Below are 14,310 nucleotides of genomic sequence, written 5' to 3'. Positions count from 1 at the left end.
TTGATGAAGTCTGATTTTTTGTTGTTGTTGTTGCTTGTGCTTTTGATGTCATTTCCAAGAATTCATTTCCATATACAAGATCATGTATGTGTCTTTGATCCATGTTATATATGGTATGAGGTAGAGGGGAGTCTAATGGGCTGCCAATGCAGGAGACATAAAAGACGCAGGTTCAATCCCTGGGTTGGGAAGATTCTCTGAAAAAGGGCATGGCAACCCATTCCAGTATTCTTGCCTGGAAAATCCCCATGGACAGAGGAGCCTGGTGGGCTACAGTCCATAGAGCTGCAAAGAGTCGGACACGATTGAAGTGACTTAGTGTGCACACAAAGGTCCAACTTTCATCTTTTGCATGTTGTTCCAGAACCATTCATTGAACAGACTGTTTTTTCCTCACTGAATGATCTTGTCTGCCCTTATCAAAAAACAACTAGTCCTAGACATCTGAGTTTATGCCTGGACCCTCAGTTCCATTCCGTTGATGTATTTGCCTCTCCTGTGTCAGTACTACATGGGTTTGATTGCTTTCGTTTCTTTTTCAACCTCAGTTTCCTCCTCTGTAAAGTGGAGGTAGAGTTAGGTCCCTGGCAAAGGTTTATGGATGAAGTGAGCTGATATAGATAGAGCAGCTGGCACCATGCCTACCTTCTAGTGGTCATGGCAGAAGCAGCTGCTCTTATTAACCTGGAAGTATGGATCGTACTTCTAAAATGTGGGTTATGATGGACTTCCCTGATGATCCAGTGGTTAAGATTCCCCTTCCACTGCAGAATAGCTTCTGTGGTAGCTCAGCTGATAAAGAATCTGCCTGCAATGCAGGAGACCCTGGTTCAATTCCTGGGTCGGGAAGATCCTCTGCAGAAGGGATAGGTTACCCACTCCAGTATTCTTGGGCTTCCCTTGTGGTCAGCTGGTAAAGAATCTGCCCACAATGTGGAAGACCTGGGTTTGATCTCTGGGTTGGGAAGATCCCCTGGAGAAGGGAAAGGCTACCCACTGCAGTATTCTGGCCTAGAGAATTCCATGCACAGTCCATGGGGTCACAAAGAGTCAGACATGACTAAGCGACTTTCACTTTCACTGTAGGGGGCACAGGCTCAATCCCTGGTTGGGAAACTAAGACCCACTTGCTGCGCAGTGAGGCCAAAAAATAAAAACAAGAAGCAAAAAAAAAAAAACAACAACACCAAAACAAAATGTGGGCTGTGCTTCAGGGTTCCTCCAAGAAGCTGCCAAAAGGCCAGCCACCTTGAGTGTGCAGTGGAGAACAGACATCACCATTGGTGCAAGGGTCCCGGGAGTGCCAGCCATCATGCATGAAGGCATGACACTCCACTTCTTCCTCCTGATCTCTGAACCCACCCCAGAGCTGGCTGCACTGTGACTTCCATGGCTGGAGCCTGTGGCAAGGAGGACCCCATGCTCTGGCGTGGAGTCATGGAAAAGGGGCTCCAGAGACCAAGAAGCGACAGTCTGTCCAGTGACCTTCTGGTGATATTCTGTGATGAAGGCATAGGAAGCATGCTTGTCACTGGGTGGGGGCTGGATATTGGCTGGCTTCAGAGTCATTCTAGGGTCCCATTCCCCAAGATTCTGATGTAGGAAGGCTGTGGGGTGGCCCTGGAACCTAGGATTATCCCCCATCTCTGTACTTTTGAAAGAATTGTCCAGTGGGTCCCATGCATCTGCCTCTGAGATTCTACAATGAAACTTATCACAGCTCTGGTCTCCTGTTCTTCCCTCTCTCCACCCATCAATCTACCTTATCTTTTCTTTAATAAGCTTTTTAAAAAATTAATTAGTGTATATTTTGGTTGTGCTGGGTCTTCGTTACTGCTTTCCTCTGGCTGCAATGAGCAGGGGCTGCTCTTCATTCAGTGCAAGGGCTTCTCATTGCGGTGGCTTCTCTTGTGGAGCATGGGCTCCAGGAGCGTGGGCTGCAGTAGTTGCGGCACGTGGGCTTAGTTGCTCCATGGCAAGTGGGATCTTCCTGGACCAGGGATTGAACCCTTGTCCCCTGCATTGGCAAGCAGATTCTTAACCACTGGACCACCAGGGAAGCCCTCTACCTAACTTTTTTTTTTTTTTTAGTTTAAATATTTACCTGTAGTTTATTTTGGTTTTTCTAAATAGACAATCACGGCTGCAAACAATAGGATTTTTGTTTCAGCTCCAACCCTCAAGTCCTTACAACTTTTTATTCTCACATATTGGCTAGAAATGCCTTTGTTGTCATTTAGTCGCTAAGTTGTGTCTGGCTCTTTGCGACACCATGGACCATAGTCCGCCAGACTCCTGTCCTTGGGATTTCCCAGGCAAGAGTACTGGAGTGGGTAGCCATTCCCTTCTCCATGGGATCTTCCCAGCCCAGGGATCGAACCCGGGTCTCCTGCATTGCAGGCGAATTCTTTACTGGCTGAGCCACCAGGGAAGCCCCCTTTTGACAGAACCTGTACTTAAGAAAATTTCCCTGAGGAATTCACCTTGGTGATGACCCAGGACAGTGGGTAAGAGCCCACCTTCTCTGGGGTCCTGATTATGGAAAGATATGGGAGAGGGACCCTTTGTCCAGGTCCCTAGCCCTGGGATCCCTAGCCTTCCCTCTTACCAGCTGTGTGGTTTTGGGCCAGTCACATCACCTCTCCATACCTCAGTTTCCCCATCTATAAAATGGGCTTAAGAAAAGCACTTACAGACTTCTTTGGTGGTACAGTGGATAAGAATCCACCTACCAATGCTGGGGACACAGGTTCGATCCCTGCTCCAGGAAGATCCCACATGCCTCGAGCCACAACTACTGAGCCCAAGCTCTAGAGCCTGTGAGCTGCAGCTACTGAAGCCTGAGTTCCTAGAGCCCATGCTCCACAGCAAGAGAAGCCACACAATGAGAAACTGCGCACCACAACTAGAGAGTAACCCGTGCTTGTCACAACTAGAGAAAGCCCATGCACAGCAACAAAGACCCAGCACAACCAAAAATAAATAAATATTTTTTTAAAAAAGAGCAGTTACATCTTAGGGTTCTTCTGAGGAATTAGACTCTGCACATGAAGCACTTGGCATGGTGCTTAGTACATAGTAAGCGCTCGGCTAATGACAGCTTTTGCCATTTTGTAGATGTTCAGTTCAGTTCAGTGCAGCCGCTCAGTCGTGTCTGACTCTTTGCGACCCCATGGACTGCAGCACGCCAGGCTTCCCTGTCCATCACCAACTCCCAGAGCTTGCTCAAACTCATGTCCATCGAATCGGTGATGCCATCCAACCATCTCATCCTCTGTCATACTCTTCTCGTCCTGCCTTCAATCTTTCCCAGCATCAGGGTCTTTTCCAATGAGTCAGTTCTTCACATCAGGTGGCCAAAATATTGGAACATCAGCTTCAGCATCGGTCCTTCCAATGAATATTTAGGGTTGATTTCCTTTCAGGTTGACCAGTTTGATCTCCTTGTTACTGTATGGATGATCTTCCAGAGGAAACTTTCCTTGGGCATTAGGGTTTGATTTTGTTGCTGGCAGTCAGAAGCATTTTTTATTTGATCTGGTGAATGAGTGGGTTGAGTGTGAGGCCAAGGCACAGAAGTTCCCCTTGCCTTACCTTTGTCCTCGTGGCAGGAAACTCCCTTCCAGGAGTCTGTGATCTCACTGGGAAGCTGGGGCTGGTAAGGCCCTGCACAAGGGTGGCTCCAGGCCCCAGGTAAGGGTGGCAGGTGGGGAGGGAGATAGCCTTCCACTGAGGGAGGGCTCACCCAGCATGTGTTGGCAGACCCCAGCTGTCTACTCACGACAATAATCTGAGATACCCACTTTGCAACTCCTAGAACTGGTGAAACACTCGGTCCAGCCCTCTGCATATTTTGCAGGAGGTTCCAAGGAGCTTTCCATAAATGAACACGCAGCTGCTCAGTGCCAGGACCAGAGCTCACCTTCTAGGGGCCTCACTTGCAGACTGGCTGCCCTTGGGCCAGGATGACCACAGGCTGCGTTCAGGACCACAGAGTCTTTGTTTATATGTTTGTCTGTCTGCTTTAGGGGCTTCCCAGGTGGTGCAGTGGTAAAAAAAAAAAAAAGAAAAAAAATTTGCCTGCCAATGCAGGAAATGCAAGAGACACCGTTCTGATCCCTGAGTCGGGAAGATCCCCTGGGGGAAGAAATGGCAACCCACTCCAGTATTCTTGCCTGGGAAATCCCACGGACAGAGGAGCCTGGCGGGCTACAGTCTAGTCCACGGGATTGCAAAGAGTTGGACACAACTGCATATGCACGTACACTGTTTTAGAGTTGAATGCATTGCCAACACTTTTTTTAAAGTGGAGATGATACATTAAAATGTTAGTGCTTGGACCCATGTTCTCAGACGCCAACCATTGGCTGAGTGTGATCGGCCCCTCGAATGGGGCCTGCAACGCCCGGGGTGTCACTGCTCCACCAGGGTTACCTGCTCGGCCGCTGTTGGCCCCGGAATTTGAACCTTTGTTCTGCTGGTGAGACAGACTCAGACTCAAGTATTTTATGGTTCAAGATAGAACATGGCGAGTCTGCAGATGAGGGCAGTGGCTCTCAGCAGGGGGTGATTTCACCCTCCAGGGGACACTGGTGATACCCAAAGCCACTTTTCATTGCCACCTTGAGGATATCCAGCATCTAGAGGTGAAGGCCAAGGATGCCGCTCAATATCCCAGAAGGCACATCGGATAGCTCCCTCAGCACTGGGTTACCCAGCCCCAAATGTCACTGGGGCTGAGGCTGCAAAACCCTGGATTGGGGTGTCAGCTGCCTGGTTCGCAAGGTAGGCATTGACTCCAGTTGTGGGCTCAAGAAGGGCTCCCTAAAGAGAAGGTGGCAGGCACGTGGTGACTGAGCCAGCTGGGAGAGACGGGGAAGGCATGTCGGGCAGAGAGAAGCGTGAGCAGAGAGGTCTGGAGACATCTTTGATGGCAAGGTGGGATGCAGGTGTGGTCCAAGGAGCATGAAGTTTGGGACCAGATGGACTTGGATTGAATTCTGGCTCCGCCCCTCACCATCTGTGTGGCCTTAGGCTTGTCACTGGCCTGAACCTCAGTTTCCTCATCTGTTAAAATGGGGATAAGGAGTGAGGTTATTATGTAAGTACAAGCTCCTTTATTCCCACTCCTCTGCACTCTGTGTCCCAGCTGTTCTAAAATCCTAGCCGTTTGTTCAGTGCTTCCTCCTCTGTCTCCTTTCTGGGCCCTCCTGGTGCATTTCACTCTGCCTGGAATGCTCATATTCCAAGTGTAGCAATGACACCATCAGGAGGTTATAAACTGAGCACTGATATGTTCAGGCTTGTGTGTGTGTGTTTTGAATATTATTTATTTATTTGGTTGCTCCAAGTCTTAGTGGCAGCACCCAGAATCTGCGATCTTTGTTGCGGTATGCGGGATCTTTCATTGTGGCGTGTGAACTCTGAGTTGCAGCATTCGGGATCTATTTTCCTGACCAGGGATCAAACCTGGAACTTCTGCATTGGGAGCTCGGAGTCTTAGCCACTGGATCACTAGGAAGGTCCCCAGACTTGTGGGGTTGTTTTGTTTTTCAGCTTCAGCACAGGTATTTAATCTCAAAATCATGATCCAGGTCAGTTCTAAGGAAAAAAACACAGACCTCTCAGTCACACTACCTAGTTACTGGTTGTCAAGATAAGCAGTCACATGGTAAGGGAAACTGAATAATTTAAACTGAAGGAAGAGGAGAAGTCATAAAGCCGAGTAGGTCAACTCTATCCAAGGTTACAGCAGCCTCTATATGGGTGAGGGAACACTGACCTTAGGTCGTGCTACTACATTTAACCTACAATGTAGGCTAAAGCCTTTTTATGGCCAAAGCAAAGAAGCCTGCACTCTGTTTTTAAGCCTAGAAGTTGATCTGATCTGAGAAAATCTCAAAGAAAGATGATCTGAAGGGCTAGGTTCCCAAGCAGAAGAAACCCTACCAAAGCAGGACCTAGTGGGTGTGGCAAAAGCAAGATGATCAAGATACTGTGATCCCTCCTGAAGTTTAAAAACCAAATGGGCCCCAAATCAAAGTCTCAGGTACCAGTCATTTCCAAAGAGTAAGGAAGGGAAAGACTCTCAGGTGTGGTTCAGGCTGCATCTTCGTCCCAATTTCTCCTTCTTTCCTTCCATGTCACTAGCTCGTTCTCAGGCAACCTGTTCCAATTCAGTTCCGGGTTGCCCCTTCCCTCTGTCTGAGTTCCCCCTTTCCTGTCCTCTTCATCCCTCGCACCTAAGATGCTTTCCCCTTCTGGGAGGACTTGCTGCCACTGCACCCAGGACCACCTTCGCACCTGCCTCTGAGCAGCCCCCAGGCGGGACCCACGGCATACCCACTCCGCTTGGGCAGGAGCCCCCCAGACTTGTGTTTTGAAGGCCAAGAGAGCAATGGAAAATTTCCATCTTTACTCCCTTCCCCATCACTTTCCTGGCCTTCCTTGGGTAAGGCCAGTAGAGATCCATCAGGCTAGAAGGGGTGAGACTCTCTCTTGGTTAAAATCCCCACTTCCTTCCAAGTTAGAAACCTGGTTACTCTGCAGCTTAGGGTTGAGGTATAGAGCCCAGGACCCTACAGAGTCTACTTCCACGGAGGCTGTAGGTAAGCCACCTAGCTTCTGTGAACCTCAGTTTCCCCACATTTGTAGTACAGTCTCCCTACAAAGCTCTAAGGACAGAGCCTTGTTCAGTATGTCTTGTTGCTGTTCATTTGCTAAGTTGTGTCTGATTCTTTATGACCCCATGGATCCCAAGCAGAATGCCAGGCTTCCCTGTCCTTCACTATCTCCCAGAGTTTGGGCAAATTTATATCCATTGAGTCAGTGATGCCATCCAACCATCTCATCCTCTCCCCCTTCTCCTCTTGCCCTCCATCTTTCCCAGCATCAGGGTCTTTTCCAATATGTCTTAGCTGCTTTATAAAAATTGAGCTCTTGACGAATACTCTAAGCCTGGTATTGCAGTAGATCCCAGGAGGACAAAGTCTCCTGACCACTGGTCTTGACTTAAAGGATTGGTTGGTTTAGGATTTGACTGATTGAGGACATGCAAGTGTTAGGGAGCATTTGGGCTTCCCTTGTGGCTCAGCCAGTAAAGAATCTGCCTGCAATGCAGGAGACCTGGGTTCAATCCCTGAGTTGGGAAGATCCCCTGGAGAAGGGAAGGTTACCCATTCCAGAATTCTGGTCTGAAGAATTCCATGGACTGTATAGTTCATGGGGTCACAAAGAGTCAGACACAACTGAGCGACTTTCACTCCATTTCTAGAAATTTATCTGAAACATGAACAAAAATTTAGTTCTAAGTAGTTTCACTGTAAGGTTCTTTGTAACGATTTATAAACTGAAAAGCTGAAAATAGCCTATGTCCTCCTCTAGGATATTGGTTATGTAGGTGATGAGACAAATAGAATCTTATCCAGTCACTCAAGAGGAAGCAGAGGGATATTTGTTGATATGGAAAGATATTTATTATTAACTGAAAGCAATATACAAAACAATATTTGTGTGTATATATTTTGAAAACTGGATGCTAATACACCAACAGTGGGTGGATATCTCTGAATGATTTCTACATTTTTTTTTTTTATTCTAGATTTCCTTTCCTAAATTTTCTATAATGAACGTAAATTCCTTTTGTGAAAAATATAGTAATATATCTTATTAACTTAAATTATTTTATAATGTTATTAAAGTATAATAAATAAACATAGTAATAAAAGAATGGGCAGTTTTACTAGCTGTACGTGTCCCAGCCTTTTCTCTCCACTCGATTCTTGATAACTTACAATAAACATAGCCTCATCATTGCTACTGTTCATTTCAGTGTTTGCTAGTATTTATTAGCCTCACAGAACCGTACTAGGCAAGACGATGTAAAGATGAATTCTCACATTCTTCAAATGATTTGCGTGCACACCAAATTTTGAGGTGAGTGGAGACAAGGAGTTCTTTACCTCCCTCCTTCATTTATTTTTTTCTCTCTTAATTCATTTCATCCTTTCATTTCTAACTTGGAGGGCGGGGCGTTTATTTACTTCATGTACGCATGCGCACTCCTGTGCTGGGGGGGGGGGCCACTCGGCCTGGCGGCCCCGCCTCCCGGCCCCGACCATTGGTCGATCCCGCTAGCGCGCCTCTGATTGGTAGCCGCGGACCTGGCCTCCCGCTCATCAAAGTTGGCGGGAAAGCGAAGGCGAGGCAGAATGGCGGCGCCCACGGAGTCGTTACCCAGTAGCGGCCCCACGGCCGTGAGGCTGCCTCGGTTGCCGCCGCTCAAGGTGCTGGCGGAGCAGCTTCGGCGCGACGCGGAGGGCGGCCCGGGCTCGTGGCGCTTGTCGCGGGCGGCGGCGGGCCGCGAGCCGCTGGAGCTGACGGCCGTGTGGATGCAGGGCACTGTGGTGGAGGCCGGAGGCGGCGAGGCGCGGCTGCGGGACCCGAGCGGGTTCTTCTCGGTTCGCGGCCTGGAGCGGGTGCCCCGCGGGCGGCCCTGCCTCGTCCCAGGTAACAGCCGGATTCGAACCCTCGGCTGGTCCTCGGTTTGTACCGCCCGAAGGCGGGGCCATGCCGTCCCACCTCCAGGTCTTTTTGCAGTGCTGCCCTGTTGGTCACCAGCTTCCATACCCTTCCTTCCTGCCCCTTCCCAGCCAGGCACCAGCCAAGACGTTCTGATGATAAGCATCACCCACAGCCCACAGCCCATTTAAAAAATACAAGTTCCTAGGATTGCACCAGCCTTTCCAGCTGGAATCTCCGGGAGAGGGACCGCCCCCCCCCCCGCCCCCCGCCCCAGCATCAGTAACAAAGCCTCCTCTGCAGGGGTGATTCCCCTCCCTCCCCCCATCAAGTTTTGGAAAATACCATAGTGGGGAACTTCTGTTCATCCCTAATGACTGGACTCAAGGTACCTTCCTTAGGGAAGCTGTCCCCAGTTCCCAGGAGTGGGGGGCCCCTGCTGTACCCCTGCCTCATGTGACTGTCAGGCTGTAGTCACTACTCTTTCCTTTTAAACTCGGGGTGTGCACATTTGAGCGTGCATCAGACTTACTCTGCTGGCAGGTGCCACCCTCAGAGTTGGTCTGGGTGGGGCTGAGAACTTTCTAAGCAGCTCCCAGGTGCTGCTGGCCTGGGGGCCACACTTTGAGAACCACTGGGCTAGACTACTGCAGGGTGGGGGTCTGTCTTTCTGACAACTATTCTCAGCGTTAGGTTGAACTGGCTCGGCCCCTTTTCGGATGTTCTCCCTGGAGAATTTGTTCTTAACCTTTCTGGGCCGCCTTTCAAAGGGACTAATAGTTGCTGCCTGTTGTATGGATTCAGTCCATTTTAAAAATGGCCTTAACACAGCTCCTAGGTCATAGTGAGGGTTGTGACCATGGTTTTTTACCATGTGATGCTCCTGCACGCTTCTCATCCTTCCACTTCCCTCTCTGTCTGCCCTCCATTGCAGTGTTTATTTAGACATGGTCTGCAAACCTCAGGGTACCACCTCCTTTTGCTTGGCCTGTGAGCTAAGATTGATTTTTCCATTTTCAAACGGTTGAGAAAAAACGAAAGATTTCATGACATATGAAAAGAATATGAAATTCAAATATCCGGGTCCATAAATAAAGTCTTCACAGAACACAATCATTTAGGTATTGTCTGGGGATGTTTTCTCATTACAGCTACAGACTTGAATAGTTGCAGCAGAGACCTTGTGACCTTCAAAGCCTGAAATATTTAGTATCCGACCCTTTACAGAAAACGTTTTCCGGCCCTTGGTATAGCACGTAGCCTGAGCTGTTTGGTGTCTTGGTCCCTAGGCAGTGCTCTTTGAAGGCAAGCTGGGACTGTCTCCCACGGGTGGCTTCAGCCCTGGTATGAGGATGATACCAGTCAGTACCTGAGTGGGCTTCCCTGGTGGCTGAAACAGTAAAGAATGTGCCAGCAAAGCAGGAGACCAGGGTGTGATCCCTGGGTTGGGAAGATCTCCTGGAGGAGGGCATGGCAACCCACTCCAGCATTCTGGCCTAGGACATCCCAAGGACAGAGGAGCCTGGTGGGCTGTGTTCCACGGGGTTGCAAAGAGTTGGACAAAACTGAGCGACTAAGCACAGCACAGGTACCCAGTGGCCAGTGCCCAATGACTTACCCACTGGCCTGAATGCCTACATGCCTGGGCCTTGCCATTTCCTCTTGCTAATTAATACCAAGGTTTGATTGACAAGTCGGTAACTACTTTGGTAATTAATACCAAGGTTTGATTGAAAAGCCTGAAGAGTAAGCAGGCCATTAAAACACAAAGTGATGTGTCATAGGCTTGAGTGCAAGATGCTGTGGGCGCTGAAGAGGGACAGCTGATCCAGGCCTGTGAGGTCATGGGATGAAGGCCAGATGGAAGGGAGTAAGTGGGGAAGGAGAGACAGTGGAGAGAGACTCATCAGGGGAGAGGCTGCGGGTAGAAGGAACCAGACTAAGTAACCAGGTTGGCTGATCATGAAAGGCAAGAACAACTTAGTCCTTCGGCTTCATCTGTCTATTTGTGTTATATGCCGCGGTGTGTGCAGATTTCCTGTGTGTGGATTACCTCTCCTGTTGGAATCTCTGTGGGTTTGCTCTTCCTTTCCAGGGTCTTCAGTCATTTTCCGAGGGTTCCATCTCCCGTAGTATTTCAGGCCTCTTCAGAGGGGTATGTCAAGTGTATTTTTATAATGAGCCTCCGTCACTGAGGAGCCCAGAGTCACTTGCTCAGGTCAAAAGCAGAGATGGGTTCAGGGAAACCTCAGTATGTAGTACCAGGGGCTGATGCCCAGAGGGTAAGGTATCCGCTCTCCTGGCTTCTTTCCGTCAGAGCCCCGGGGCCCGGGTGCAAACCCAGCCCTGATGTTGGAAGCAGTATGATTAAAGCGGCCTTGCAGGGGCACGCAGTGGAGGCTGGCTGCGTGCCTGCTTTTCCTGCTGTGTTTGGGTTTTTTTTTTACACAGTTGAGTTTTGTGTGGTTAAGACTGGCCAAGTTTTGCTTTCAAGGAGAGCCACTTCCCCAAGGGAATGGGAAGAGTGTCGCGGTTAATATGTCATGAGATCATTGAATGGCAGCCTGCCCTCTCGATGAGTTGCTTGCATGTGCCCAGCTGACGGCAGGAGGCGGTGGAGATTGGTCCCAGGCAGCTGAAACGATAGGGCGTTTTGGGGGTGCCGCCCCTGCTGAAAGAGGAGGGAAGGGGGCAAGGCACAACTTTTGAAAGAATGACACAGCCCGAGGACACAACATAAACCAATTAGAATCAGATGAGTCCAAAATGGCAGGCCAGTCAACTTCGACTAGACCTTGATCCTCAATCAGCAATCAGAGGCGCCATGACAATTCCAAGGTTGACCATCAAAGAGCAAAAAGTAGGCTGTGGCCCCGCTGCTGTAAATCCCTGCCCCTTCCCCAAAATAGTTGGAATAATCCTCCCACTCATTAGCCTATGAAATTACCCAGCCCATAAAAGCTAACCATGCCACATTTTGAGGCTGTTGCACTTGCCCTCTGCAATGGCCCACACTCTTGTCTGTGGAGTGTGTTTCTCTCTGAATCAATCCACTTCTTACCTATCACTCTGTCTCTCACTGAATTCTTTCTGTGATAAGACATCAAGAACCTGAACTTCATTAGGTCCCGAAACCAGGTCTGTGATCTCAGTTGGAAGACCATGGGTTTTGGCTGGGTTCGTAGTCCCAATCTGAAGTAAATGGTTTCACTGCCCAGTTCTTGTGGCAACGTGAAGGGGAATTGGATTTTTGCTTTGGGGCTGTCAGAGTTGTTCAGTTTCTCGGTCATGTCCCACTCTTTGCAACCCCATGGACTGCAGCACGCCAGGCTTCCCTGTCCTTCACCACCTCTGGAGTTTGCTCAAACTCATGTCCATTGAGTCGGTGATGCCATCCAACCATCCTCTGTCAGGAGTTGTCCATGCAGAAAGAGGACCAGTCTTGTACATGGAGACCAGTCACAGGCTTTTGTATTAAGCAAGAACAGGGAGAAGGGAAAAGCTAAGGGTTTTCTGGCTCCTCCATCCATGGGATTTTCCAGGCAATAGTACTGGAGTGGGTTGCCATTTCCTTCTCCAGGGGATCTTCCCAACCCAGGGATCAAACCCAGGTCTCCCGCATTGTAGACAGACTCTTTACCATCTGAGCCACCTGGGAAGTCCTGCCTTAGAGCAGACTGTCTAATTACAACTCATCCTCTGGTGTGAGCGCCTCTTCCATTTCTTGGCAGGATAGCTTTATGCTGTATGCTCTGATTTTAACATTTGAAAACCAGAAGCCAAAGATACAGATGTCATTCTCTAGGTTAACTGTGGAATTTACTATAAGTATTTTGATCACCTTGGCATTTTGGTATTTACTGTTTGCATTTTTTTGGGTTTTTTTTTTTTTTTTTTTGGTCTTCACTTTGCCTCCCTGATAAAGTTAAACCCTCTCAAGGACTCCTATCTCTGCTTTGTTTGTATTTTCTCTATCAGTATGGACTTTTACCACCCAGCTTTTCTTCTTCCAGGAAAATATGTGATGGTGATGGGAGTGGTTCAGGCCTGCAGCCCTGAGCCCTGCCTGCAGGCTGTGAAGATGACAGATCTTTCAGATAATCCCCTCCACGAAAGCTTGTGGGAGCTGGAAGTGGAAGATTTACACAAGCTTATTCCTTAGATGATGTTGGAACCGGCGATAAAAAAAACAACCGAAGTTCTGGAACAACTTGCATTCTCACCCTGTGGATTTCGTGGACATCACTCAATATATATTTCTCAAAGGTTTATCAGAAAGCTTTGCTCCGAGCAGTCCAGATGCAGGAACCTCTAAATGCTGGGACACTCCAGTGAACTCAGCCCCTGCTGCCCTTTGCTTTGACTGTTTGCTGATGAAAAGCAGATGTTTTGTTCTTTTTTCTTTTTCCTCTGTGTTAATTCTCTCTCCCTGAAGCACACCGAAACCTCATGCTGCATTTTCCAAGTTTTACAAGTGATGATGCTTTTTCCATTACCACCGCGGCCCTGTTTTATGAGGCTGAATTTGAACCTCAGTCACGGCCCGCAGAGATGAAAAGCATGGTTATGGGCAGGAAAAGAGGCTGCGTAAAAAAGGAATGACCTCATGGCCCCGCGTCTGCTCCATCCACAGCTTCCATATCCAGCTTGCAAGTCAAATGGCATTTTCTGACTGCAGGCTCTGGGGCCTCTCAGAGACACAGCCCTCTTTTTGCCTCAGACGCCACTCAGCCCTAAATGTGAGGTCCCTTCTCTGCAGAGCTGGACATGGATGCCTGCCCTTCTTCCTTCCCTTGGGAATGTTGAAACACCCTCAGAATTTCTTCTTGAAATGAAAGTCAAGATGAAGAATGACTTGCAGGCATGAACTAAACTCCTGTCTCGTAACTTTTGATGAGACGCTGTGAGGGGCAGCCTGCTGGTTAGATAAGAGTCTTCACGGTGTTTTCTGTAGGGAATGGAGTTTGGTGGTGATTGTATTGAATGTTGTGTGGCTGCTCTCTGCTTCTTACCCAACCTTCACTTTTCCTTAGGTTGTAAATATCAGGGGAGGGAGGGGGTGAGGTTTTGTTCCCCATTGCTGTAGACTTTTGCTGGAGTTGGTTTCTACCACCAATAAATTGTTTCCTATGCTATATTCTTTTTAATGGATTTTATTTCTTAGGCATCTTAGATTTCTAGGGGGAAAAAAAAGAGCAGAACCTATAGTGAGGTACTTTACATGCCCTCTGTTTCCCCCTTATTAACATCTTGCATTGGTGTGATACCTTTGATAAAGTCTATGAGGCAGCATTGATATATTATTATTAACTCAAGTCTGTCGTTGACATCAAGAGTCAATCTTCGTGACATACAGTAGGCATAATATCATGTATCTACTGTTACAGTATTATAAGGAAATAGCTTTGTTACCCTGAGAGTCCTCTGTGCTCCGACTGTTCATCCTTCCCTGCCCTGTAACCCCTGGCAACCACTGATTTTCTTGCTGTCTCCATAGTTCACAGTTGGACTTTTCCAGAACGTCAGATAGTTGGAATTGCACAGTCTGTAGCCTTTTCAGACTGGCTTCTTTCAAGTTAGCAATATGCATTTAAGGTTCCTCCATGTAGTTTTGTAACTCGATAGCTCATTTCTTTTTACTCTTGACTAATCTCCCTTTGGATGGATGTACCATGGTTTGTTTATCCATTCACTTATTGAAGGACATCTGTTTGACTCCAAATTTTGGCAGTTACTAATAGGGCTGTTGTAAACATTCGTGTGCAGGTTTTGTATGGACATAGTTTTCAA

General features: G+C 48.3%; 1 protein-coding gene across 1 annotated transcript; it reads left to right on the top strand.

Annotated features, from left to right (window-relative positions):
* Positions 1-8,170: 8,170 nt before the first annotated feature.
* RMI2 (RecQ mediated genome instability 2) lies at positions 8,171-13,655 on the top strand. The gene is made up of 2 exons (XM_043456264.1): positions 8,171-8,508; positions 12,534-13,655. The coding sequence occupies exons 1-2, from the start codon at positions 8,211-8,213 to the stop codon at positions 12,680-12,682; spliced, it is 447 nt and encodes a 148-aa protein (XP_043312199.1). The 5' UTR covers positions 8,171-8,210; the 3' UTR covers positions 12,683-13,655.
* Positions 13,656-14,310: the final 655 nt, after the last annotated feature.

The sequence above is a fragment of the Cervus canadensis genome, chromosome 32, assembly GCF_019320065.1.
Source record: "Cervus canadensis isolate Bull #8, Minnesota chromosome 32, ASM1932006v1, whole genome shotgun sequence".
In the NCBI taxonomy this organism is placed as follows: Eukaryota; Metazoa; Chordata; class Mammalia; order Artiodactyla; family Cervidae; genus Cervus; species Cervus canadensis.
Note: the sequence above shows the minus strand (reverse complement) of the source record. Positions and strands in the feature narration are given on the sequence as shown.

What these genes read in the sequence shown, in the direction of transcription:
- RMI2 (XM_043456264.1), top strand. Translation starts at nt 8,211, where the DNA reads ATGGCGGCGCCCACGGAGTCGTTACCCAGTAGCGGCCCCACGGCCGTG. An exon ending in GCGGCCCTGCCTCGTCCCAG is followed by an intron (nt 8,509 to 12,533) that starts GTAACAGCCGGA and finishes TTCTTCTTCCAG; the next exon opens with GAAAATATGTGATGGTGATG.